The sequence below is a fragment of the Caenorhabditis briggsae genome, assembly GCF_000004555.2.
Source record: "Caenorhabditis briggsae complete genome, chrII, whole genome shotgun sequence".
NCBI classification, from domain to species: domain Eukaryota; kingdom Metazoa; phylum Nematoda; class Chromadorea; order Rhabditida; family Rhabditidae; genus Caenorhabditis; species Caenorhabditis briggsae.
The window spans coordinates 6,000,626-6,025,369 of record NC_013486.2 but is presented as its reverse complement, the minus strand read 5'-3'; the positions used below and the strand labels follow the sequence as shown (position 1 = coordinate 6,025,369).

At 39.4% G+C, this 24,744-nt stretch overlaps 8 protein-coding genes across 8 annotated transcripts; 4 read left to right on the top strand and 4 right to left on the bottom strand.

The window, feature by feature from the left end:
• Positions 1-988: 988 nt before the first annotated feature.
• CBG13137 lies at positions 989-1,632 on the top strand (the record flags this gene model as incomplete). The annotated part of the gene is made up of 2 exons (XM_002646697.1): positions 989-1,128; positions 1,569-1,632. 2 exons carry the CDS (start codon positions 989-991, stop codon positions 1,630-1,632), a joined length of 204 nt encoding a protein of 67 aa, XP_002646743.1.
• Positions 1,633-2,243: 611 nt separating this feature from the next.
• Positions 2,244-3,657, bottom strand: Cbr-scpl-2 (the record flags this gene model as incomplete). Its single annotated transcript, XM_002646696.1, has 7 exons — positions 2,244-2,407; positions 2,456-2,580; positions 3,019-3,111; positions 3,157-3,239; positions 3,288-3,406; positions 3,454-3,523; positions 3,571-3,657. 7 exons carry the CDS (start codon positions 3,655-3,657, stop codon positions 2,244-2,246), a joined length of 741 nt encoding a protein of 246 aa, XP_002646742.1.
• Positions 3,658-5,352: 1,695 nt separating this feature from the next.
• On the top strand, positions 5,353-6,688 carry Cbr-mrpl-14 (the record flags this gene model as incomplete). Its single annotated transcript, XM_002646694.2, has 3 exons — positions 5,353-5,465; positions 6,220-6,409; positions 6,452-6,688. The coding sequence occupies 3 exons, from the start codon at positions 5,353-5,355 to the stop codon at positions 6,686-6,688; spliced, it is 540 nt and encodes a 179-aa protein (XP_002646740.2).
• A 346-nt stretch (positions 6,689-7,034) lies between these two features.
• Cbr-brf-1 lies at positions 7,035-9,630 on the bottom strand (the record flags this gene model as incomplete). The annotated part of the gene is made up of 6 exons (XM_045242138.1): positions 7,035-7,094; positions 7,142-7,252; positions 7,309-7,476; positions 7,521-8,437; positions 8,493-9,419; positions 9,468-9,630. The coding sequence occupies 6 exons, from the start codon at positions 9,628-9,630 to the stop codon at positions 7,035-7,037; spliced, it is 2,346 nt and encodes a 781-aa protein (XP_045095072.1).
• Positions 9,631-10,005: 375 nt separating this feature from the next.
• Positions 10,006-13,094, bottom strand: Cbr-cul-4 (the record flags this gene model as incomplete). The annotated part of the gene is made up of 11 exons (XM_045242137.1): positions 10,006-10,114; positions 10,168-10,412; positions 10,459-10,967; positions 11,020-11,238; positions 11,283-11,799; positions 11,843-12,409; positions 12,472-12,575; positions 12,624-12,668; positions 12,711-12,792; positions 12,837-12,941; positions 12,993-13,094. The coding sequence occupies 11 exons, from the start codon at positions 13,092-13,094 to the stop codon at positions 10,006-10,008; spliced, it is 2,604 nt and encodes an 867-aa protein (XP_045095071.1).
• Positions 13,095-14,064: 970 nt separating this feature from the next.
• Positions 14,065-15,752, bottom strand: CBG13131 (the record flags this gene model as incomplete). Its single annotated transcript, XM_045242135.1, has 8 exons — positions 14,065-14,298; positions 14,344-14,603; positions 14,650-14,892; positions 14,949-15,103; positions 15,148-15,284; positions 15,330-15,438; positions 15,488-15,588; positions 15,633-15,752. 8 exons carry the CDS (start codon positions 15,750-15,752, stop codon positions 14,065-14,067), a joined length of 1,359 nt encoding a protein of 452 aa, XP_045095070.1.
• A 939-nt stretch (positions 15,753-16,691) lies between these two features.
• Positions 16,692-18,568, top strand: Cbr-puf-8 (the record flags this gene model as incomplete). The annotated part of the gene is made up of 6 exons (XM_045242134.1): positions 16,692-16,814; positions 16,890-17,184; positions 17,239-17,326; positions 17,371-18,234; positions 18,284-18,447; positions 18,495-18,568. The coding sequence occupies 6 exons, from the start codon at positions 16,692-16,694 to the stop codon at positions 18,566-18,568; spliced, it is 1,608 nt and encodes a 535-aa protein (XP_045095069.1).
• A 285-nt stretch (positions 18,569-18,853) lies between these two features.
• Positions 18,854-23,318, top strand: CBG13129 (the record flags this gene model as incomplete). The annotated part of the gene is made up of 9 exons (XM_045242133.1): positions 18,854-18,886; positions 18,925-19,099; positions 19,141-19,259; positions 19,306-19,828; positions 19,872-20,105; positions 20,149-20,333; positions 20,376-20,533; positions 20,580-22,134; positions 22,872-23,318. 9 exons carry the CDS (start codon positions 18,854-18,856, stop codon positions 23,316-23,318), a joined length of 3,429 nt encoding a protein of 1,142 aa, XP_045095068.1.
• Between the last annotated feature and the right edge of the window lie 1,426 nt (positions 23,319-24,744).

Here is a 24,744-nt window from a genome sequence, read left to right as displayed (position 1 = left end):
CAAAACACTTCTCCTCCCGGCTTGTTTGTTTTTTTTTCAAATCTTAAAGAGTCGATTTTCTGACTCTTAAAGACTTGTTTTTGAGCTGAAGTTGACTTCAGGAGTCATATCCAAAAGGCATTCAAGTCACAAATTAAAAAAAAAGTTTTTGAATCATTTATTAGATATCTACTACTGCAGTTAACTATGAATCAATCCCGTTCTTCGAGCTCCAAGGTTCTGGAACTACACATTTTTGATTAGATTCATCAACTGACCAGTAGTTTTGATCCCCTGAACAGAACAGTTTAGACTTTTTGATGACTTCGATAAATCAAAGTTTGAATTCCCACACGAATTCTCATTCTCACGGATTCTGTTGGATTCTTGTATGTTGTTGCACTTGTTTTCAGTACTTATTCAGGTTCTGACTTTTTTTCCTTACAGTTAGTATCTTTTCTTTTGCAGCTCGCCGAAAGATCCCACATAGACAACTACCGTAACCTGAAAATATGTTTATCTTCCGGATTTTTTATTTCGATTTTGTGCATTTTCGGTCAATGTTTTCAGCAATTGGAAAAAAACAGAAAAAGTGAAAATCTAGTTTTAAAAAATAAAACAATATTTCGATTACGGTAGTTGTAATTATAGGATATTTAGCCACGGCCATCGCTGTTTCTCTTCCACAGCTCCGATTTTACATACCAGCATAATAAAACTCTCATTTCGCAACGAATTGTTCTTCAAGAGGGTCTTTTAAACCATTATTTGTTGACCAGAGCTTGAGAAAGCAAATTCCAAATTTGTTTGACTTTCATTTAAAATCCTCTTATTTTTGGAAAAGATCTCTGTCCAAAATGTACTAATTCCTGGTCTTTAGATTTTCGAAACGGATGTTCTTAAAACTTTAAGCCGCGACTAATATCCTCTATATCTTCTCAATGATCGCAAAATACGAGATTCTCGAAGCCCACAATAGTCTTTTCTTATTTCAGAACCCTTATTAAAAATGAACGCATTCCGTGCTCTCATGCTGCTTCTCGCACTATTCGTTTCAACGACTTCTTCGTTCCCAACTCTCATTGTCAATCGGGAGTCTCGTGCTCTTGCACCATCCGTCGAGTCGTGGTGTATTTTTTATCCGGAGAAGTGAGTTTCATTAAAAGCGGGATTTTGCGCGGTGTTTTTCGTCGTTTTGTTGTAAATGCGCTCAAATGCGAAGAACCGTAATACTACAGTAACACGGAGGTAAAAAACAAATTCCAGCCGCGTCGCGAGCCGCAGTGCGCCCAAGAACACTGGGATAAATCGGAATGCATGTACTTTGTTGCAACCCCGTGCACATACTTCGACTTACTATGCTATGCTTTTGCGCTCCATCGAGAAGGTGACATGGAAACGTTTTGAGACCATGAAAAAGTGATTTTAAGCTGGAAAATCCACTAAAAATTCCGAAAATTTGAAATTTAACGGCCTAAAACTTCGCTACGCCACTTTCTCAATAGAGCGCAACAGCTTACCAGAGCAGTTTAACCATGTGCGCGAGACTGATTGAGATTGAAAAAAAAACGTTTTATATGAATTTTCAGATGCCGTATGCTTCGATTCGGCGGAACACACAAGAGAGACATTCTCGAGGACATTGACTATTGATTTCAACGCATCATCTATTAATTATATCCCGATTTTTTAAAACTTTTAGATGTGGGGAGGCGAGGTGAATCATATTAATGTCGATTATAATTTGTCAATAAATTATTTATATGTGTATATATAATATAAAAAAGACTGATCGTGTGTAGGGAGAAAAAGTACAGTTAAATTGTAGCACTTGTCAATTTTAAATTTAATTATGAATCTATAAATATGTAAAACTGCAGTTCTGAGAAAATGGGGAAACGGGAGATGGGGGAACATGCAGGTAGTGTCAGAAAAAGAACAAATTCTAGAAATGTCGATTCTATAAGGGGAATTAGAAATGGGAGATGTAGTGAATTGCTATCCTAAACGTACACCATTTTCACCATTAATAAATACTTAGCAGGAATCAAGAAACGCATTTTCAGAAGGAAAAAAGAGAAGGAGGTGTAAAACCCGTTTCAATACTTTCGGATAAATGGGGAGGTACGGTCCTACGACTTTTGAAATCAGGAAGAACAATTATATGATTCAGGAGGAAGGATGAGACTGGGGAAAACTTGAGGGACTGGGATTGAAACGAATTGAGATATGAAACTACGGTATAATCCTTTGTTTTTGCCTATTCAGTAGTACTGGACGGTTTGTGTTTCTGGCAGCACCTGCATATTTCTGGAGAGAACACTTCGCACGTCTGATGTGAACCGTAGAGCGTCGAGGAACGGAAGGAGATTCAAAAGACACGTATCGTTTGGATCGGAGAACCAGGAGGGAATTGGGATTGCGTTATCTGCAAAATATCAGAATTAGGTTGAACTCGATGTATGAAGACACTAACGTGGGAACTTTCGATAGGCTCCTGGGGAGTTATCGAGGATACAAATACTGGAAAGGTCTGGATGAATTGCCGATAAATCCTTTGTATAGCCGCCAACCTCCATGGTACAATGCTGTCGGAAGTACCTAGAAAAAAGTATTCAGAAATATATGAACAAATAGTTTATTGGGTTCTGGAAGTTTAGTAACCACGTCGTTTCATCGTACTTCCAATAATGATAGGTTATACACTCGGAAACTGTCCAAAAATCGGGAAAATATGAAAATTTCAAAAACGGTGTCTAAAAGTACGCCAAAATTTTGCTGGCCATTCTGAGGCATTTTGCATACTTTGTTTTAATGACATTGTTTTTGAAATATTCAATTTTATTTTTTCGATTTTTGGACAGTTTCCGAGTGTGAACCTATCATTGTTCGAAGTACGGTAGACAAAAACGAATGAGATATCAGAAAAACAACAAATTGAAATGAGCAATACTCATTTGGTGTGCAAAAATCTCTATGCAAAAATGCAGAAAAGTTCTGAAACGTCGGGTTTTGAAACGTCCAGGAGCTAGTTTTTACCGTCTCTTGAGAATCCCACGTCCACGATCGAGCTTATCAGCTACAGATGATCCATATACTTCCATACTTGCTGTGAACACTACCAGCTCATACCTAGAGCATTTCAATTAATAGAATACAATGTCTGAGAAACAGTACCATTGGCTGACGACAGTAAGGAAGTAATCAACATGTGGACGTTCGTGAACTGAGAATTTTACCGGATGACGATCGATCACAACCTGGAAAAAAGAACTTTCGAAAAAAGCAGAAACACAAAAAATGTATACCCGTATCGTGAAATCAGACGGCGTTCCTGGCTTGACCGTTTGGCGAAGCACACCATCGTGGTGAGAATGAATGAGCGTTTCGTCGAGATCCAAGACAAGGATTTTCCTCTTAACAGTCACTAAAAACTTATTTAAATAATTGATAAACCGCTGAAAAAATGCTTACATAATCTGTGCGTTGTGAGAGGAGACATGGGTATGTTACTGTGATATTTGACAACTTGATACTTGCAATACTGAAAATTCGGTTTAAATATCTCATTGAAAGCGCCAAATGACTAACCGCTCTGTTTGTTTTTCGAAAGTAGAGAAGAAATACGTTGAACAATCCAGCCAGAACATAGAATACGGTCTGTGCGAACGACGTCATCATTCGGAGCGCGACGTTCGCTTGCTTCTGAAATCCAGAAACGCTTTATTAGAATGTTGAGAACATGTGTTTCTGATATTTTTGGTAGTGAAAGTTGGAGAAAAAGAAAAAAACTGTGTCGGACAGTCTGCTGTTTGATAAGGACGCGGAGAAGGTTGGCGCAATGATGGGAAGCGAAAAATCTTCGGAAAAGCGATGGACAGGTACGAACATATTAGAAGCATCAAATTGAACTTTATCTGTGAAATTGTCTTCATATTGTATAAAACGCGTTTTCGGCATTTTCGGAAAAAAACCTGTATTAGAAGGGCTGCCCTTCTATTGTTCCAAGGTGCTTCCGGAGGGTCCTTCTATTTCAGGGGCCCCTCAATTAGAAGAACCTTTCTATTAAAGGGTCCCCTTCTAATACAGGATTTACGGTAAGCCACTTTAAAGGTGGGGGGACATGAAAAAAATAATGTTCCCGATATTTCGTTTAAATATGCCCCTCGAGAAGTTGAACTTGCTGGGGCGATGATTGAGGGTGCGGCGCCGCTACCGACTGAGCTACACGGGCAAAGAGAAAGCGGCCGCCCGATTGCATACATAAAGGCGAGGACGACAGCTGTACGCAGAGTGACATTAAGCGTTGTACACCGTCACGGTAGAATGCATACTCTGGCCCCAAAAATCCCCCGTAAAATCTCCTGTCCCCCCACCTTTAAGGTTTTTAAACTCGAAACTTCGAGGATCCGAAAATATTGAGTTAATTAGAATAGGAAAATGTGAGGTTAATTTTCTAGATTTTGTGTCTGTATCCAGTTTCAAAAACTAAAAAAGTCATATCTGGTGCAGGAGCAAACATAGATTTAAACGAATTTGTAGCAGGATTATTTCTATATACATAATATATTTTTGTTTTCGCTATAGCTCCAAATTTGAAAGGGATTAAGGAAATGATTAAAACTCCCCATAGCTTCTAGATTTTTGACTAGAGGTCGGAAAACGGATGAAAAAAAAATACTAATATTTTCCTCTAATTTTTATGCATGTTAAAATAGACTTTGGCTCTTTGTGAACGGAGAAATTAATGGGAGAGAAGTGACAGACATGAAAGCCATAGGTGGAACAATTTTTACAAAAGGTGCGGGACACAATATGCATTGATGAAATTTATTTAGGAAGAAAAGACTTGGCAAGCTCCCTTTATCCGCCATTTTCTACTTTAAAAAACAGGAGGTTTATGCAGAAAGCTATAGAAGCAAGAATCATAATGTAGAGAAGATGTAGAACTATGTTAAATCTCATTGATGATATAAAACCCTAGCTAATCAGAAAAAACGAGGGAAAATCGATAAATATAGTTTCAAAAAGTTGGCCGTACCTGTTCGCGACGGCGGTGTATGTCCGAGTTTCCGTTTCCAAGTTGTCTATTAGACGCGAACATACTGGCGCATGTTCCGAAATGAGTCTCACTGAAAAGCAGGTCGTTATTATAATTGGGAAAAATAATCAATCAAGAAGACTTCAAATGACTAAAATTGGAAAATGTATTTCGCAGTCTCAAAAAAGCTGCGGCAACAATTGTCGTAATTCAAAATGTAAGCTGTGCAAACACACGGAAACATCTGCGCGTCGAATTAAGCACATTTCACTCGCTCTCGCTCTTTTTTAACCTTTCCTTAAACTTTTTGCTGAAAAAGTACATTTGCAGGTATGGCCAATCTACCGAGCAGCAGCGGAATGCTCTCTCGATTACTATCGAACGTTTTCAACACATCAATAGCTTCAAGATGCAGTGCCTCAGGCAGATGGTGGCCACAACCAGAGTAAGTGAAATTTTCTAGAAATAGAATAGACTCTTGGCGCTGAGGAAGAAAAAAACCTTTCTTGAATTAATGTCTGCTAGGGAATTGTTACAACTATGTCCGTAGTTGAGAACTTTATTCTATTCACTCACCGATAAACAACGCCGACTTTGGTTGTAACAGTTCTCTTTGCAGTCGTCAATTCTCAACAAAACCTGATGAAAAGTCTTCTCTGGAACGAAAGGACTACGATGTTATTGTAACCAAAACAGGCATCAAACTTTCCAAAGCAAATGCTGCTCCGGTTTATTACAAGCCAAAGTCTGAAGGAAATGGCTATGAACTGGTTGAGCATAAGAAAGGAGAGATGATCGCGAACTATACGCTTTTTGAAGCAGCGGTGAACAAAGCCAAAGTTCCGTGGGTGAATTACGATGGGCTTACCAGTGAAGAAAGGACGATTCATATGGCACACATGAAAGCTATCAATGATCGGAAGCTCACTTACCTAGATCCACGGACGGGCTACTCAGTTTTCACGATTTCACATCATTTACAAAAAGGAAAGTGTTGTGGAAGTGGATGTCGACACTGTGCATATGAAATGGTCAACGCCCCAGAAGATGTGCGATCTAAAAAAGTGTGGAACGGAGCATTCTATGTTTGAAGCAGCACGCTAAATAGTTTTCTTATTTTTTTTTTGAATAAACAGTTCTTCCGAATCGCCAAGACATATTAGTAAAAATTAGATTCAAAGTTATCTATTTTTATACAGATACGAGTTGTCAAAGCATCGAACCAGAGCTCCGAGCATGGGAATTCATCGCAGAACTCGCTTAAACGTGGTTGACAACTCGGCTCTTGGCAAGGAAGCTGACACGACTGGAAAGTTGCCGTACTGTATTCACGTCTACAAACAAGGAAGACGTGCAAAGCACATGCCGCATGCCGAACTAGGAGACAAGGTTGGATGATATAATCTGCTCAATCTCAATGTTTGTTTTCAGATCCTTGTCGCGATTCGAGGTCAAATGCGTAAAGCCTACGTAGTCGGAGCCAACACCCATGCACACTATAGAAAGCATGGCGTCCCGGTGACTGACAAGAATATGATTGTGTTGCTGGATGAAGAAGGAAATCCGCTCGGTAACAGAATCACTGCTCCAATTCCAACGAAGCTTATGGCGAATAGAGGAAGTGTGCAGTTCTCGAAAGTCCTTGCCTTGGCCAATAAGTATATCTGAAATCATATTTGCTAGATCTAGATTTGTTGTTTTTTTTTTGTTTTCAAGCGTTACAAAACATTTACGTTCTTCATTATAAAGCCTATAAAAGCAGAAAGCAAGATAGAGATAACAACAACGTCTGAGAATGTGATGTTCAAAACAGTATCAGGCGCAAAACAACAACAAAAAAAAACAAATGATGAGAGCAAGATGAGAACGTTCGTGTTAGATTAGAAAATGAACCAGTATTGTTGTGAAAAAAGAAAATTGAATCAAAGTTAACTAGGTGGAAAATTCAGAAAAAAGTAGATTATGATACAGAAGCGGATAATGATAAAGTGTTGGAAATTGGTGGCTTAGCGTATCAGATCTTGGTCTTTTTGGCGGATGGCTCAGCAGTCTCAGATACCGTTGCAGGTGTAATCTGAAAATATTTCAAAGTTCGATTTTTACGCCCAAAGAAAAGCAAACCTTCGGTTTCGGTCCTTTCAAGTTCGGTTTGGCTTTTGCATATCTGGACTTAACTTCCACTGGCTTCGATTCTTCGATTGCAGGCGTGGAAATCGGAGTTTCATTATGGGTCTGAATTTGGTTTATTGCCGTCGTTTTCAAAGATCTCGTTTTTGAGAGGTTCATACCTCGTTTTTGCTAGGTTCTAATGATTTGATGATGGATTCTTGATGACTAAGATCAGCTTCACCATCAGTTGAAATTGGAGGTTGATCATCGACCGAAGCAACCATTGAATCGCTTTCATTTTGATCTAATGGTAGAGGAGGCTTTGCTACGTGTTTGACATCAGCAAGCTGTAATGCTCAAATTGTGAGGGACAATCGTTTGGAAAACTTACAGATGCGAGTTTTTTAGCTCCAATGATAGGTTTCATTTTCGCGTATCTTGACTTTGCAGCAGGGTTTGACTTTGATTGACCTATTATCGTTACGTCAGCATTCTGTGTGATGGGAAGAGTAACAGAAGGCGTAGGAGTTTCCGTTTTCAGGATTGGTGTAGATTTCGTCGGAGTTACCTCAGCATCAGAAAGTTCATTCTTTAGATCGAATGCGCTCCGGATTCTATCGATGGCGAAGTCACCCTTTTTCGATATGCGTAGATTCTTGCCTCTCGCGATTCTCTCACTTTTGCTAAGATTATCCGGTGTCACTTCCAACGCTTCTAGTTTCATAGGTAATAGTGATGTTTTGACAGGGCTGTCTTGGTTTGCTTTTCTCTTGCCACCCATCGTCTCCAAGTCTTTCAACATCTCGTAGTTCACCTTGTTAGACAGTTTCTTTTCCGCTATCACTTTTTCAACTGCACTTGCCGCTGAAGTGCAAACTGTTTCCGTTTTCTTAGTGGACTTTCTCTTCCTTTTGAAATCTCCATTCTCTTCCCGTTCTCTTTTTCTCTCCTCAATAGCCTTCATCACTTCTCCATTGGCTTTCATCCAGTAATCAGTTTTTATTGCAACTTCACTTTCAGTAAGAATGTAAGAGTCAATTTCAGAGTCGGAGATTTCTATATCAACATCGTCAACGGGAATGCTCGATATTCGAGGCAATTCCTCCTGAGTTTCAGCAGGTTTGATTCCGAGAGATTCCAAAGACGGACGGTACTTGTCGTACTTTTCAAGCGAATTCGATGAACTGAAAAAAAAGATTATAAAAATTGGCGCATCTAAAACCCACCAAGGCTCTTCTTCTTCTACCGCGTCGAAAACACTGTTGAGTATTTCATTACGGACCATTTCATCAGCACCTTTCTCCAATCCTGAATTCTCCGTAAATGATTTATTGAATATCTTCATTCCTATTTTATAACTAACCTAAACCTTCACTAATCAGCTTCGCATATGGGCTTTTTGAGAACTTCTCCTTCCTCTTTTTATCGAGTGCTGCCTCCACATGAGCTTCCATTTCTCCTAGCTGATAGCTCATTGATTCTGCTTGTTCGGCCTCCTTTTTCAGTTGTTCTTCACGAGCCTTTCGTCTTGCTTCTCTATACGCTGGAGGATCTTCACTATGTTCTAGGTCAACATTAGAGAATTCGTCAATAGTCAAACTTCCAGACGGTGTTTGACTGAACTCGTCTAATCGCTTCCTTATGACACTCTCACTGATATGAACAACTCGTACAATGTCGTTGATAGTTCGATTGAAATTCATGGATCTGGCAGCGATGAGGAGAGCAGCTCCGCAGATTCCTGTTGGACGTCTTCCAGTTGACATCCAGTCTCGTTTCATTCGTTGAACTAATCTTGTTGCCAGAGTTACAACTTCTTTCTGCTTATCGCCGAAATCTAGAACGCAAGCGAATCTGATAATGTAGAGACATGGATCAGTAGCAGGTAGATTGATTCGCAATGATCGAGAGATGAAGTTCAAATTCCTTCCCAAGTCGAAGACATTAATCTGGAAGCGAGGTATACGTACATAGAGTAGAAACGGTAGTGAACTGACCTGTGTAACATCACTAAAATCTAGTAACAAATGAGCTGTATTTTCAAGTCGGCAAGTGATATACAAACAGACAGCAACAACAGATGCTCGGTTTCGTCCACGAGTCAAGTTTCGAGAGACACACATTTTGAAGAAATTGAAAGCAGTGTTCATGCAATGTGCGTTTATTCGCAGCTGACTTCCTAATTCATCAATAACTTTCTTTCCTTTAGCGTATGTCATTTCTCGAGACTCTTGTGAACCCATGCCATTGAAGTTGTTAGCAGCAGCGCGTTCTGCTGACACGAATTGACCTGAGAACAAAGAAACTTATCAATATCCTTCATGACTCGGTTACTTACCAACTAGAGTGTGTCCTGAACCTCCAGCTCGTTCTTGAAACTGATTCTCTGTCACTACAATCGACTCTTCGAGGACAGTTCCACAAGTCGTGCAGGTGGCGTCTCCTCTCGCAGCATCCTCGTCGATCTCCGTGCTACCACAGTTCGAGCAAGTTTTCACCATGTTTCTTTCCTGCAAACAAATTCTAGAATTCCTGAACTTTTCTTCTGGAACCAAAGTTTAAAAGATAAAACAAGGTCGGCGTTTTCTACCGTTGTAGCGAATGAAAAAAAAAGGAATAAATGAGAAAGATTTTTCATAAATTTAATCACGGGATACTTCATTGGATCACCGACATCACCGACAGGAGGCAGAGCAATGTAAAAAAAAAACAAAAAAAATAAACAGGTATGATACATTCGGTACACATTTGAGAACCGAACATTTTTTAAAAAAGACAAAAGATTTTTAGAACTTCTGAGTTGAACGACAACGAGATTATGAAAACCGGTGGCATCGATAGAAACATTTTTTGAAGAAACAACATGCAAAAGAGACTCAAGCAACATATCGGTAGATGGTCGCATCATCAGGATCACGAGAGATGTAATCACGCTCGATGAGTCCTTCGATACGTTTCTTGATATCTGCTGCTTTGACTGGGAATCTGAAATAAGGAGAATTAAAAGATATGCATGTCATTTAGAAAGGGCTCCTCACTTTAATTGCTGTAGAACTTCGTTTATAAGAGTAGCGTGTGGCAATTCCTTACGCGCCTTCATGATACGAACAACGGCAGCATCGATATTACATTGACGATCTTGATTGACCTCCTGCTCGACGTCGTTCTTCTCCTCCACTGGAGTCTTGATGTTGACTTGGGTGATACGAATACGACAACGTTTGTCAACGAATCCAGAGTTCACAACGAACTTTCCGGTTTTTACCGAATCCAGTAGATCTTTCTATAATTTTTTTTTCACAAAAAAAAACAAACAAAAAAATGTTCACCTTCGCCGAACTTTCGACATCGGCCATTTTCAGAATCTTAGGTCTATCGCGTCCTCCGATCAGCGCAACCAAGTTCTTGACGACTTCCACTTCTGGAATTTTCGTACATTCCACGATTTCAGCTACTGTCCATGTTTCGCATTTGTTGAAGAGGAGAAGGATAACTGATTGATACATTGTAGCCACCAATTCTTTCGTACATCCCTCTCGGAACTCGGCAGAAACCACAGCTGCAGCAAGTCCATGATGCCATTTTACATTACGATTTCCGTGCTGGAGGCGGTAGAAATCTTGAAAATCTGTGAGGGTGTCTCTCATTTCTTTCGGAATATTGATTTCATAAGCCTCGTATGTAGGCCAATATTCGGGAGTGATTACTCTGGCGTTAAAATTGACTTTTGGTTTGTTCATGTGAGCAAGGTATTTGACGAATAATATAGCAAGAGTTTCCGAAGCATCCATATCTTTGAACATTCCTTCCAACTTGTATGTAAATCCAGCGCCACATTCTGAATTTAATGAATTCAAGTTTTTAGTAAATGAAGGTAAAAAAAGGCTCACCAGTTTTCAGTTTACACAAAACCATTTTCTCAGCATCAACAGAAGCACTTCTTTCAAGGAAAAGTCTCTTCGACAAGCCTCGTTTGTAGTACGCCTCGAATACATCTTTTCCTCGGAGATATCGGAATAAAACAATCGCATCATCAACCATTTGATCCAATGAACGGTCATCTGTGACATGCTTGTTTCCGCTGTGGAGTAGGGTATGGAAATGCTTGGCTGTAAAAAACTAGCATTTTAATACCCATATTTTTCATTCTTACAAATCAGCTCTGCTGCTCTATCAACATTCTTGTTCACAAATGTTTCAAAAGCATCAGAAACACATTGTCTCATTTTTGTTGAATCGCTGGCTGATTTGAAACTCCCGTTCACTGAAAAAAAATACATTTCAACAGAATATATTACTCCTAACTTACTAATAAAATCAATTTTCTTCTTGAATGCCAGAAGCTCAGAGACAAGATCATTGTCCGGACAAGTTGTTATTATCTGTTCTCCACGACTCTTCATGTACTTTGAGAACTGCACACGAACTTCGTCTTCTCCTCCTGGACACTGACGGCATAGATTGAACATTCGGCTAATGTCAACAGTGTTGGTGGAGCTGAGAAGTGCGTCAAAGCCATGCAATAATATTTCAGGAATTGCTTGTTGGATCAAACAAGTCATCATTGTTGATTGGACATCTCTTAACGCCGTCGGTTCGTCGAAATTCTTTTTCACCATACTCGAATATCTACTGATCTGGTCTTCGGCATAGGTCATGTATTCGTTGCACTAAAAAGGCAAAACGTTTTAGTTAATCCAGGAATAAACAAACCGTCATAATAGGCACTTTTTCAGTCCTTTCCCGATCATAGAACTCGCGAAGTTGAGTTAATAGAAAACCGGAGAATTCTTCTCCAACATGTACTGTCTGCAGCATTTCTATTAACGTTCTCAACGGACTATCCACTGTATGCCTATCCATCATCTTCTGCATTGCCATATAGAGAGCACTGAACAGTTTGGTTGCTTTGAAATCTTTTGAAATTTCCGGGAAAAATGTGGTTTTAAATATTTTCATGAAGGTTTCCCATAGAGGTAGAATTTCCACTTCGTTCCTGTCAATCCGATTCGGTCGAGATATAAGAAAATGTTCCTTATCAAATTCTGAAAAACAAAAAAAATAAATACCTTTTAAACACAAACTTACGGTTTTAACTGGATACGATTCCCAAATACTTCCAAATTTCGCCAAATACTGCTCACAGTTGTCCGTCAAAAGAGGAACTTGCTCCACGGAACTGAGTGACTCCCTCAAATGCTTTGCATAGTTATCAACTATGGTAACAAGCCTATCATAAAGATCTTTTGCTTGATTTCGATCGCAAACTGCTCTAACTTTCTGAAAAAAAATCTGTATAGAATGATTTATATGGCAAAGATGAGCTATATGGCATAACTTACACTAAACAATGTTTCCATTGTGGACGATGTTTTTCTGTCTTCGAGAATGGCAAAAACATTATCAGCCAGTACCGTCCAATCTTTCTCGACACTCTCTCCTACGTCTGTAATTAAAGATTAGAATCAAAATCAAAAGATATTATAGATCTCACTTTCGCTTTGGCCGTTTTCAGTACCACCGTTTCTCGTTGAGCTGCCTAAATTTGATATTTAAATGCTAAAAATTTGAAGTAACGTACCTTTAAAGTTCTTGATCACCAGTTTTTTCTTCACACCACGATCATTGCTGGCACCAGCGCGTTGAGAATGATCGGGCTGGTTCTGAAATTTGAAAATGCACATAAATCGAGCTGGGATATGGTCACTTTGAAGTTCTCGAGTAGACCGTTGTGTTCTCTGGTGTCGCTACTAGTTGATACATCCTCCATGCATTCGTCTTGGTCATCGTGAGCGTTACGCATTTGTTTCGCCTGAAATAGTTGTCTTATGTCGATTTTAATTAGAATTGGGGCCAGTATTACTTCTGTGCCACCACCGGAGCTAGCTGGGCGCTTAGACGATTTTCGAAGCTGCTTACTTCTACTCTTGTCTGCCGAATTCGACTGGTTTGCTCCAGATGTCATCCAATTCGGCCTGGAAAAATTGTATGTTCAAAAAATTTTTTTGACTGGTCTACAGCAAAAAAAGAGGAAAATATTAACGAATATCAGGTTATTCGACATATTAAATTGAATATTAACGAAATATTTGCTTGCCGATTCATATTCCAGGCTTTTAAAAGGTAAATTTTTGTGCAAAAAAGCAAAAAATTATTCAAAAAAAGTCCGAGCAACCGTAACTCGTTTAAAGGAACATGTCCCATTACTTATGGGTGTTCTCACCACGCGCCGGATTACTGTCATCTAGGTTAACTAATTTCGGAATTTCCCTCATGAGAAACTCAAAAATTTGAAGAAGTTTGGTGTGAATCTAGGTTTTTAGAAAATTCTGCTTCAATTCAGAACCACAAGGCATGTCAAAACCAGGCAGCTGACGCGCGTTGTGTTTGCGGACTTTTCGTGTCTGCATCACTCTCTCTAGTGTTATTCACATGCCATCGTCAAGTTAAATAGAATAGTGCAGACAATAAATTAACAGCGTGAGCTTTTTAAAAAATTCGGGTCACTGCAGACAACGGGGAATCGAACGATGTGAACTCTGCCAACATTCCTGGTCGAAAATGAACAAAATGCAGACATTGAGCACGAAAAGCTGTCGAAAAGGACCGAATCTTAACAAGGTCGTCATCCAAGACAATCAACCGGAGAAGAAACAACTCCAGCTGCATCAACTCCGAAAGCCGAAGTGACTGCTCCACCACCAACGGAAGGATTCAAAATCAAGGATGAGGTGGAGATGCTTCGTGCTGGATCAAAAACAAGCATGGCGATGCTGTAAAGACTCAAGGACAAACTATGAACGTCGAACTGTGATCTATTATAAATAAACTTGAAAGATTTATTCAATACTTAAATAGTTTTCACACAAAACCGAGATGCCTGAAATATAATTCTGTAGGACCCGAGCGACATATTCAATTTACGGGAATAGAATTCACACATTAAAATAGAAAGGGTTAGAATTCATATGAACTCGGCAAATCTCGTTGGGAAGTCTATGAGAAAGAGGGTTCGGGGCAGAGTATCTGGAATCTGAAGAGACGAGAGTTGTAAAAGGTTGATTAGGAATGAAGAGATGGTTGTGGGAAAGCCCTCCGATTCTTGAAGACGTTTGAAATGGGTTCGATGGAGGAGCCGTCGGTATGATGAACCGAAGAGGAAGAGCAGTCTGAAATTTGGGATTGTATTTGAGCTTCAAGAAATTTAAAATTACTGTAGTAGTCTCTACATTTCTCATATATAGAGCTTGTTTCAATGCATACTCATCAATCATCTCATTTCTTTCCAACGCCTTCGAAATCAATTTCAGAATAATCGGGTCTACAACTGTCTGCACGCTTGACAGTGATGATGACGGTCTCGCAGATTCAGGCATCTTTTTACTTCTTTCGATATTCGGACGTCTTGTTGTTGTAGATGGGGGGAGAGTTTGTAGAGATATGTAACGTGGAGTCGTTGTTGTAGTTGGTGCAACTGGAATATTGATTATCATATCAACTGAATTTCAGAAAATTCTCACTTGTTTTAGTACTTGTGGTGGTTGCTTCTGTTGTTGTCGTCGTTTTTACAGCAGTTTTAGTTGTGAAAACATCTTTCTTCTTCTCCGCTTTTTGTGATTTTTTCGGTTTCATAGTGGTGAACTTTGCTCTATACGGTGAATCGATCCTCGTGATATCTACAATTGGGGAGACCGGAAGAGAAGGAGGTGGAGGTGGTTGTGGCTTGAATTGAGTAGCTGCTAACAATTCGATCATATCCTTGTCTCAAAAAAGATAGTTATTGAAACCGAATATGGATTACTCGAAGAAAGGGAATCACCTTTCCCGATTTCGAGTAAATTTTCCCACCGACCTTCCATTGCGAACAGGGGGCTCTGGCTGACGACAGGAAGAAATCGCGAGGTTACTGTAGAATTGATATTCAAAAGTTTGTGAAGCATCTCACTGAAATCCCTTTGTGGGAGAGTTTCAGGTCTGAAAATCGAAGATAGAATATTTTAAAATCGAGAAATACCTACAAAGACTTTGAACTTCGTCTGCTTCTCTTCTTTTTCAATTCACCGTACATTCTTCTCATCTTCACTAATTGAATTTTTTGCTTCTCAAAATTTGTGAGTGGGCGAATAAGATTATCACCAACATATACATGGTTGTTCTGCAATATTAGTGAATAGTTCAATGCCAAAAATGTTTCACTCACTCTGACAATACAGGAATCCAAAATCACTTCGATCGAATCGTCATAACCTCCACAAAACTTGGGTATTGTCGGAAACGAAGCTTCAAACGAATCAAATGAAGAGGATGAACTGGAAAGAAAATGTGTTAACTATTCTCATCAATACCGGCTAGACCAACTCTTTGAAAGCGCTCAAATCATGCTGATATGATTGAAAAATGTGAAGCTCATGATCATTCAGCTTTCTTTTAGATACGCCATGCAGGAAAAGTGTGCTATCCTGAAATATAAAAAATATGATGTGTACAGACTAAAAAGGCTTACAAAAACTGCACAAGCGGGGCCTACATAACCATATCCAGGTTGATACTCGGGAGGTGAGTTTAAAAGTAGGGCAAAATAAGAAGGAAATATTAGTAGAAAGTAATGTAAGCACGAAAGCATGGCATATAAGGTCTCAGACCCTATTTGGTCGTGATGAGTTCGAGTTACGGAGCAAGCACAAAGATGGGACTTCGAAAAGAGACAAGGGGCGTCTCGGCACACACAAACTGTGGGGTGTTGTTCCCACGGCCGGAAGCTGCTTTACACGAACATTCACCTTATGCAATCAGACGCGCTATGTTTTCGTACACAATACGCTCTCGTACGCTCGGCTGCAACCTTTCTCGATGTGCGACGCCTTTGTTTTCCAAAATTAAATATACGCAAACAAAATCCATTGAATCCTCCTGAAATTGTTGAGATGACAAAGGTATCGGAGAGGGCACAGGTTGAGCGAGGGTAATTTGAGACGATGGCCGAAACGAACGGCTGCGAAAAAATACCAAATTTGTTAAGAATCTTCATCTCTCTATTTGCATTTCGACGGACACTACACTTAGAAGTTTTTGAATCGGTCATCCGATTCCGAGAAAAATTTGATATCCATTTCCAAATGTACATGTAGCCAAACGCTCCGAAATATGAAACAAACTAACGGGATACTCAACTGAATCATTTTCAGCCGATATGCAAAACAAAGGCGTCGCACATTTACAAAAAAAGTGAAAAAATCCGAAAAAGATTAAAGGAACATGGCCAACTCTGCTATGGTCTCGCAACGACGTGCAACGACTACGGTAGCGCCTGATTTGTGAAATTTTTTTGGTTTTTTTTCAATTTCCTACAGTAGATAATTACCCTTTGATTTATGCTTTAAACGACCAAAATTAAATGCAAAAAGACAGTTTATCGATACCGAATTGCTGATTTACTTCAAAAAATGCATTTGCGCACCCAATCACAATAAGTTTTCATTTTGTTCAAGGCCTTTTCACTTACCCATGACTCCAGTGCTATATTCACCTACATTACTTGTTTTCAGGGTACACTTCGTGCTTTATGAGTCGGCCAATCTCGATTGCAAAAACTGATGATTCTGAAACAGTGGCTTCTCCAACAGAGTCGCTAGTGAAGAGTATTGGTGCTCAACAAATAGTCGATAGCGTCTGTGGCTCACCATTAGTAAGTTTGCAGGCTAGTTATTATATTGATATGATAATCAAGAACAGAAACCCATTTCAAAAATTTTTCTTGCAGAAGTCCTACGGTCGTCACATTGCTGTCAATCCCAAAAATGAGCATCTCCCAGATACTCCAGAATTTCAATTCGCAGCTTTTATGCATCAAGGAGGAAGAGTCATAGGACAAAACACTGTGCACATGTTCGGTACACCTCCATCATGCGCGTGTACTCAAGAAAACATACCAATTAACAACATGAACATTCATATGATGAGTACCATGCCCAACAATAACTACCTGAATCCCAACTGGAACGCGAACCCAATATTTTCCCATAACCCTCATTTGACACAAATGATAACGTCACACGGTAAGGAGATTTTCGGTATTGTCGAAGGGATAATAAATACGACTCTACTTTCAGCATGTTCCGATCTTCCGATTCACCAAGTTCCGCCCATGCGTATTCCAATTCAACCTAACGCCACGGGAGTTTTTGCTAACACCAATAGGTTTGTTGATTACCAAAATGTTCAAAACATGTCGTGTACTTCAGAGAAACTGCGACTTCAGATGACCTGCTAACTAGATTTCGTTCTAACCCCTCAATGATGAAAGGCTTGAAACTGTCTGACGTTCGAGGAATGCTTCTCAAGTTTGCGAAAGATCAAGTGGGTTCGAGATTCATCCAGCAAAAACTAGAATTCTGCGATATTAATGAAAAAGATGCCATCTTTGATGAAGTGGTGGATAATGCTGCCGAGCTAGTGGATGATATTTTCGGAAACTACGTCGTTCAAAAGTTTTTCGAGTACGGAGAGGAAAAACACTGGACTCGTCTAGTCGATGCTGTCGTGGACCGTGTTCCTGAGTATGCTTTCCAAATGTATGCATGCCGTGTGCTTCAGAAGGCGTTGGAAAAAGTCAACGAGCCTCTGCAAATAAAGATTCTCTCTCAAATTCGCCATGTTATTCATCGTTGCATGAAAGATCAGAACGGGAATCATGTCATTCAAAAAGCTATAGAGAAGGTCAGCCCGCAGTACATTCAATTCATTGTCAATACTCTCATGGAGAACCCTGATAACATTTTCGACATGTCTGTTGATCCGTATGGATGCCGCGTCGTACAACGCTGTCTCGAACATTGCATTGCATCTCAGACGAGACCCATCATTGAACGCATTCACGAGCGATTTGACGACATCGCTAACAACCAATATGGAAATTACGTGGTTCAGCATGTTATTCTACATGGAACAGAAGCCGATCGTCTGCTCATTGTCACAAGAGTCTCGGAAAACTTGTTCGACTTTGCCTCTCACAAGTATTCATCGAACGTCATCGAGAAATGCTTGGAACGAGGTTCGATTCATCACAAAAACATTATTGTGAGAGCTGCATGTAGTCAACCGGACGGGTAATTTCCCAGTAGTTTGAAGGTTCATCCATCATTAAATGTTTTTCAGAACGATGCCAATCGTGGTTCAAATGATGAAAGATCAATATGCTAACTATGTCGTTCAGAAGATGTTTGAGCAAGTTACACCCGAACAACGTCGTGAACTGATTCTAACCGTCAGATCCCACATCCCTATTTTGAGACAGTTCGCTCACGGAAAGCACATTCTCGGTTAGTTGGTAACACTGCTATTTAAACCATAACCTAATAAATTTCAGCAAAGCTTGATAAGTATTTCCAAAAACAAGTTGTCATGAATTACGGATATCACGAAATTCTGCCAGGAACGTAAAAATTTGTAACTTTCCCAAAACCACACTCATCGAAAATGTACTTTCAGTTACCATGCAAATACTCTTTTGATTTTTTTTCTCTGTGTATTCTGTTGACAGCTTATAGTAATTTGTACTTTATATCGGTTTTTTTGTAATTTTAGTTTTTTTTTTCTTGGTAATATTGAAATTTCATGAAATGAAAAATTTGTTGATTTATTTAAACAGGTTCATGAATTGTTTCGGAACATCGAATATCTTTGTTTCCGGCTCTTTAACTTACTCCACCGAAATTTACAGAAAAAATGAGTTCTGCTGACCATCTTGGAAATCTATTTGTAAGTTCTACCCGTTGAAATGAGTCAATTAAAATAAGAGTTTCAATAAACAGAGTGACGAAGAAGATAGCTTCGACGATCCCGTTCCCGGATTGAAACCACCCGAAGAAGAGGACAACGAAAGTTTGGAGGACGATAGTGACGAAGTCATTACCCAACAGCCACTGCGTGATCTGGATTTGGCAGAAGAGGATTTCAATTTGCTCACTATTGGTTAGCGAAATACGAATATCAGGAACATTTAAGAGTTCCAGAAAACGTCCCACTGAATGTTTTAAAACTACGCATCGGTCGTGTCATAGCAGAAGTATTGTATCGAGGTGAACCTGCAGCAATGGCGCTGTTTGATGTGGCCAACAAAATAGTTTTCCAGGTAAGCACTTTTGCTTGAGACCTTATTGAAAACATAAAATTTCCAGTCGACAATGATGGATGCAAAACGAAACGCAGTAATCGAAACTATCATTTGCGGCCTGACTCGGATGATTTTTGACAATCGAGAGAGGGCTGAAAGAGTTGATCAAGCTGAGAACGTTCTGATGTTGTTCGTAGCAAAACTATCGATCAAAAATAAGTCTATAAAGTGTAGCGATCTTTTCTTCCAACTGATTCTTCTAATCGATCGCCTGTTCTTACACGTTGATTCGAACGTCCGGTCTCGAGTCAACCTTCTCATCGCGTATTTAGTAGAAGAGGCGAATCGCTATTCTGAAATTATGAGAGAACATGGTGATAATGTTTTCTTGTTCACGGATGAGAATCCCACTGAGGAAGAGGAGATGATTCCGAATGGCGTGAGAAAAAGGTGGGTGATGAAGTTGGCCAAAAGTTTGCTGGACAAGTCACCTCAAGTTAGATGTAAAGCAGTTGTTGCGTTATCGCTTTGGGACCACGACATTGTGATCAAATCCACAAACGGTGAAGAGTTAACAGTCAATGATTGTGAGTGATATATTTGCTATGTTTTGAAATATAATCGATTAAGTGATTTGGAAGAGTGTCCACGATGTTGACGAAAGTGTTCGAATAAGTGCAGCTCGTCGAGTTCATATTGTCGACGAAAAAGAGATTAACAAGTGCATCGATTACGTTGAGAGAAGCAAAGATACTCGTGTTCGGCAGGAAATCATTAACAGACTCGCATCTGATGTTCATCTGTTTTCCTATTCTGATGAGCAGAGATACCGTCTTGTAAACCTTCTGAACGACAGTGACAACGGTATGATAATCTCGGATAGCCTTTATAGAACAACAAACTTTAGCACGGGTACAAGACGTTATTCATCAGCGCCTTGTGGAATCCTGGATGAAAGTTGCTGGAGAGGAGATCATCAGTCCGTCGGTTTTCCCTCCATCGCAACCAAATCATGAGATTCCCAACGAGTTTCCCAGTATAATTCTGCAGTATCTTGATCCATTCGTCGACCCTGATGCTGTCTATATTTTTGTAAGCGTTATCTTTTTTCAAGTTTAATCGAAACTATTGCAGTTGAAGTTTGCGATTATCCGATTTACCAATAAAGTTTCTGGAAAAGCGTCGGATCACATTGATGTAGAGGAGTTTATGAAAGCTTGTCTCAAAATTCCTAGCGAAGACAGTGAATGCATTGGATTGATGCGTAGAACGACATTCAGGCTTGTTTCCGAGTAAGTGTGCCGAACCAAGTTTGTTTTAAAATGTTTATTTTTCCAGAGACACGGAGAATTCGATCGAGGAGCTTAATATAACTTTTTTGAGAATATTCGTTACTCGATGTTGTTTAGATGTCGTTTTCGATTCAGTCAAAGGGAGGCTTGATGCGGAGCATTTGCGAAATCGTGCTCTTATGTTTTTTCTTCCCGATGTCACAACATTTGTTGAAGAGCTAAGGCATCTCTGCTTCACTCATTTCAAAGAAGATGCTGATGACAGAAGAGAGTTGTTGCTATACAATATCATCCACCTCATAAACAAATCTGTGAAATATGGAAACGTGTCAGATGATAGGATAACCTACAAAAATGTGTTGATGGAGTTATTAGCATCACCTACTCTCCAGTTTTCGAATCCATCAGTTTCAACGATGGTAACAACTTGTATTGACCTGTGCAAAAACGGCGAAGAAACGGAAGATATATGTAACTGGTTCTGTGAAACTGCCAGTCAATTGATGATGTATGAATCGGAACAATTCGATAGAGAGAATCCGAAATTGGAAACTGCAATGGAGAATGACACTGTTCTTGATAGGATGTATTTGAGAGGTGCAACGATGTTGCTTGCAACATGCAAACATGAAGAAATTGAAACTCCAACTTCCTCAATGACCTCTCTTTTCAAAAGTATTATCCCGGCTCTTCTCGGAAACGAAAACAAAGGAATCCAAAAAATTGGTCTAGAACTCATCGGATATGCAACTTCCATCGATTTTGTTAACTGTGAGCCCTACATCAAGCTCACCCAATTGTTGATCCACAGAGATGATGAAGTTCTCAAGTCAACTGGACTCCACACCTTAGCTAGAGTTATCAAACGGCACGGATTCCCAAAAACAGCCCAAGCCATTTTTCAAGAGCAACATCAGAGTGAGGAAGAATGTCAGAATGAATTGGCGAAATTGTTCGAAACATCATTGGTCACACTTCGAGGGATGGTTCTTGTTCAAACGGTTCAAGATTATCTGAGTATGCTATCATATGGACGATTCGCTTGGCCGAAGCTCCACTGTGCACTTCTTCTGATAATTTTCCAAAACAGAAATTCGGATTTACCTCTTGTGAAGATATTCAAATCATACTGCAAAAAAGCAATCAGAAGTGATTTCACAAGGTCAGTTGTGCGGCAACTTGTGTCATACTTAAAAATTTCTAATTCCAGAATGAACCTTATGCTTGGATTCGTTAGATCAATTGATATCATTTCTAAGTCGAGCGAGCACGATGCCAACTTGAATATCATGGAAATGACCGAGCAAGTATGTGAAGCGATCAGTTGTGTACCGACAATAGGAGATGAAAACGATGAACTCCTAAAACAAAACGAAAAGAAGGAGAAGCATTTAGAGGTCGAACTAGCTAACAAGATGGTCAGTAGAGCAGTGGCATTCCCATCTGCTTGGTTCATCCGTCATGTGTTCACTGCTATGTCAACATCGTTGCGTCTAGAAGGTGTTCCGATGGATAAATTAGACGACCTACACAATCGTCTCGTTGATTCATATACGGTAATGGGAAGATGCAAATATCAGGGGTTTGCAAAAGTAATGCGCGTTTTTGATGCAACTTCCTTTTATTGTAAAACCAAAACAAGAGATCATCAATCAATAAGATATTCTCCATTATTGTTCACTACTTGCTGCCAACGTGTGCGCAATTCAGCGATGCCTTTCTTGAAGAACTCCTTTGGCTGTGACTCGAAATAGTCCGCCACCCAAATTTGCACTTCTTCACCGCTTTCGAATTTTTTCTCGGCCAGATGATGTTGCATGGATCGGAATAGGTGATAAACCGATGGTGCCAAATCGGGACTATATTGCGGAAAGAGCAGGTTTGGGAGGTTGGCGGCTCCAACTGAGAGACTGAGAGTAGTTTGGCAAGGATCCACTTCAATTGCGACCAGGGCGCGATTCATCTTCCAATCTTTCATCTCCGCTCCTGAAGCGCTGAAACCAGCGCCGACACTGACTTTCGGATATAGCTTCTTCACCAAATACAGGAGAAAGTGAGCGGTGAGCTTCGGCAGCCGATTTTCCTTCTTTAAATTGGTGCCACAAAAATGCTCGAAGGCGAAATTTTTGGTCGGACATCTTCTAGAATGTTTTTTTTTAATAGAAATCAAATTGAAACAGCAATATAATATAACAAAATGAAGGCCAAGAACGCGCTTTTTAAAACACAAGAAATTGAACAAAAACCGTTTGTTTTGGGTGAGATACAAAACACCAAACTTGACGCGCATTACTTTTGCAAACCCCTAATAATATCATGCGGTTTTTTCCAATTTCAGGAAGTTCGTTTCAACTCGGGAAAAACCACCCAAATCGCATTTAAGAGATTTTTGACACAATGTGAAAAAGTTATATCATTGCATGAGAGTATGAAAGCACTGAAATCGGGTATTGCTTTGAAGAAAGTCAAAACAGAACCTATCGATGGTTCTTCTGTAGTTGGATCTTCTTCATCATCATCAGTAGGAAAGAGAAAGAAGGAAAAGAAGCATGCGTGGGATGAGGATGAACTTAAAGAGGACCCAGATGATAGTTTTGAAGTGAGAGTTTCTCTCTATTCACTTCTAAAAATTTCCAATTTTCAGTACTTTCCAAAATCGACTCGAACGAGAAAAAGGCAGATCACTTCGAACGAGACCGTTCTTTTCAAAAAAACCAAAATGTTGTCTGATGAAGAAGGAGAAGAAAAAGAGGCTATACATATTGATGATTCGTTCGAACTCTAGTGATTAGAATCTAATCTGTATAATTTTCAATTCTTGAAACATTTGTTCTGTTAATTGTTACCCCTGTTGAATTGTTTTTTCTGGTTTTTTAGTTTACTGTAGTGTGAAATAGAATTCTATTGAAATGAATTTCTGACCCCCCCCCCCCCCTTACAATTAAGGGAGTCCTTTTCTAATAAATTTTATTATTTTCCATTCTTGCAAATTTCGCCTCCTCTAATCTGCAAATCTTTTCCCACGCTGCACCTGTAAATACAACAATCCTCTTTTCAGTCTTTTGTTCAATTTCCATTCAGGATGTACCGCTGACATCACGGTGCAAAGTAGTTTCAGACTGGTCTAATCCGGTCTGAAAACGTGGTGTTCAATGGGAAATATAGGTCTCGAAAGCATCAGACAGCCATCGAACAAGAGTTTTTTTTTCAAAAATCACTTCTTTGTTTGTGTTACTCATTTTGAAAGAGAAAAAAACAGAATGCGTTTGACGTCAATGAGCGATTTGGTGTATCTTCGGGAGAAGGAAGCAAAGTTGAATTTTTAAATGAATGATGAATGAAATTTGAAAGATTTGGAATATTTACAATAATCACCCGGAAAAGTTAAGATTATCAAAAATAAGTAGGAAAACAATTATAATAAAGATGATATGTTATTGCATTGGCATTAGAAAATCAGAGCTCGAAGGTCTCACAACGACAACTACAGTAACCTGTTTATATTTTCAGAACTTGTTTTCTCGTTTTTATAATGAGTTTCGCCGATTTTTATGTTATTTTTCCCCAAATAAGTCGGAAAATGAAAATGTTTGATATTGAAAAAAAACTGAAAATATTTTTAGGTTACGGTAGTTGTCGTCTTGAGACCTTCTACCACGGCCACCAGCGTTTCTCTGTCACAGCTCCGAATTTTTCAAACTCTAATATCGTATTTTCTCCAATAGAAGCCTACCGAAACCGTCAACGTGAGCTCAATCATCTCGTTTTCTAGGAGAGATAACAATATTTTGTCAACTGATAAACAGGTAATCATAATATCACCGATAATTTATCAGTTGACCACCTTTTGATATCTTTCACAGCAGTCCAGATAATTGAGTTCAACGTTGAGTGGGATTCTACAAGAGGAAATACGGTAAGAGGACAATTCCACTATTGTCTGCGGCCTAGAAACTCAGGATTCCGAAATTGAAACTTGAATTTTTGAAAGTCTAATTTCTTGGAATTTTAGGTGGTCTGGTCTGTTTTGGACCGCAACTCAATTCGTTTGACTATCGTCCCAAAAAGTGGGTAGAAAAAAATTTTCGCGAAACATCAGTCAGAAAAAGAGTTGATAGCTGACAATGGTGAACGAATTCCATCTGAAAAACTAAAAAATTTATTTTTTAAAAGAACTTCCGGAAAAAAAACATTGTGCCAGAATAATACAG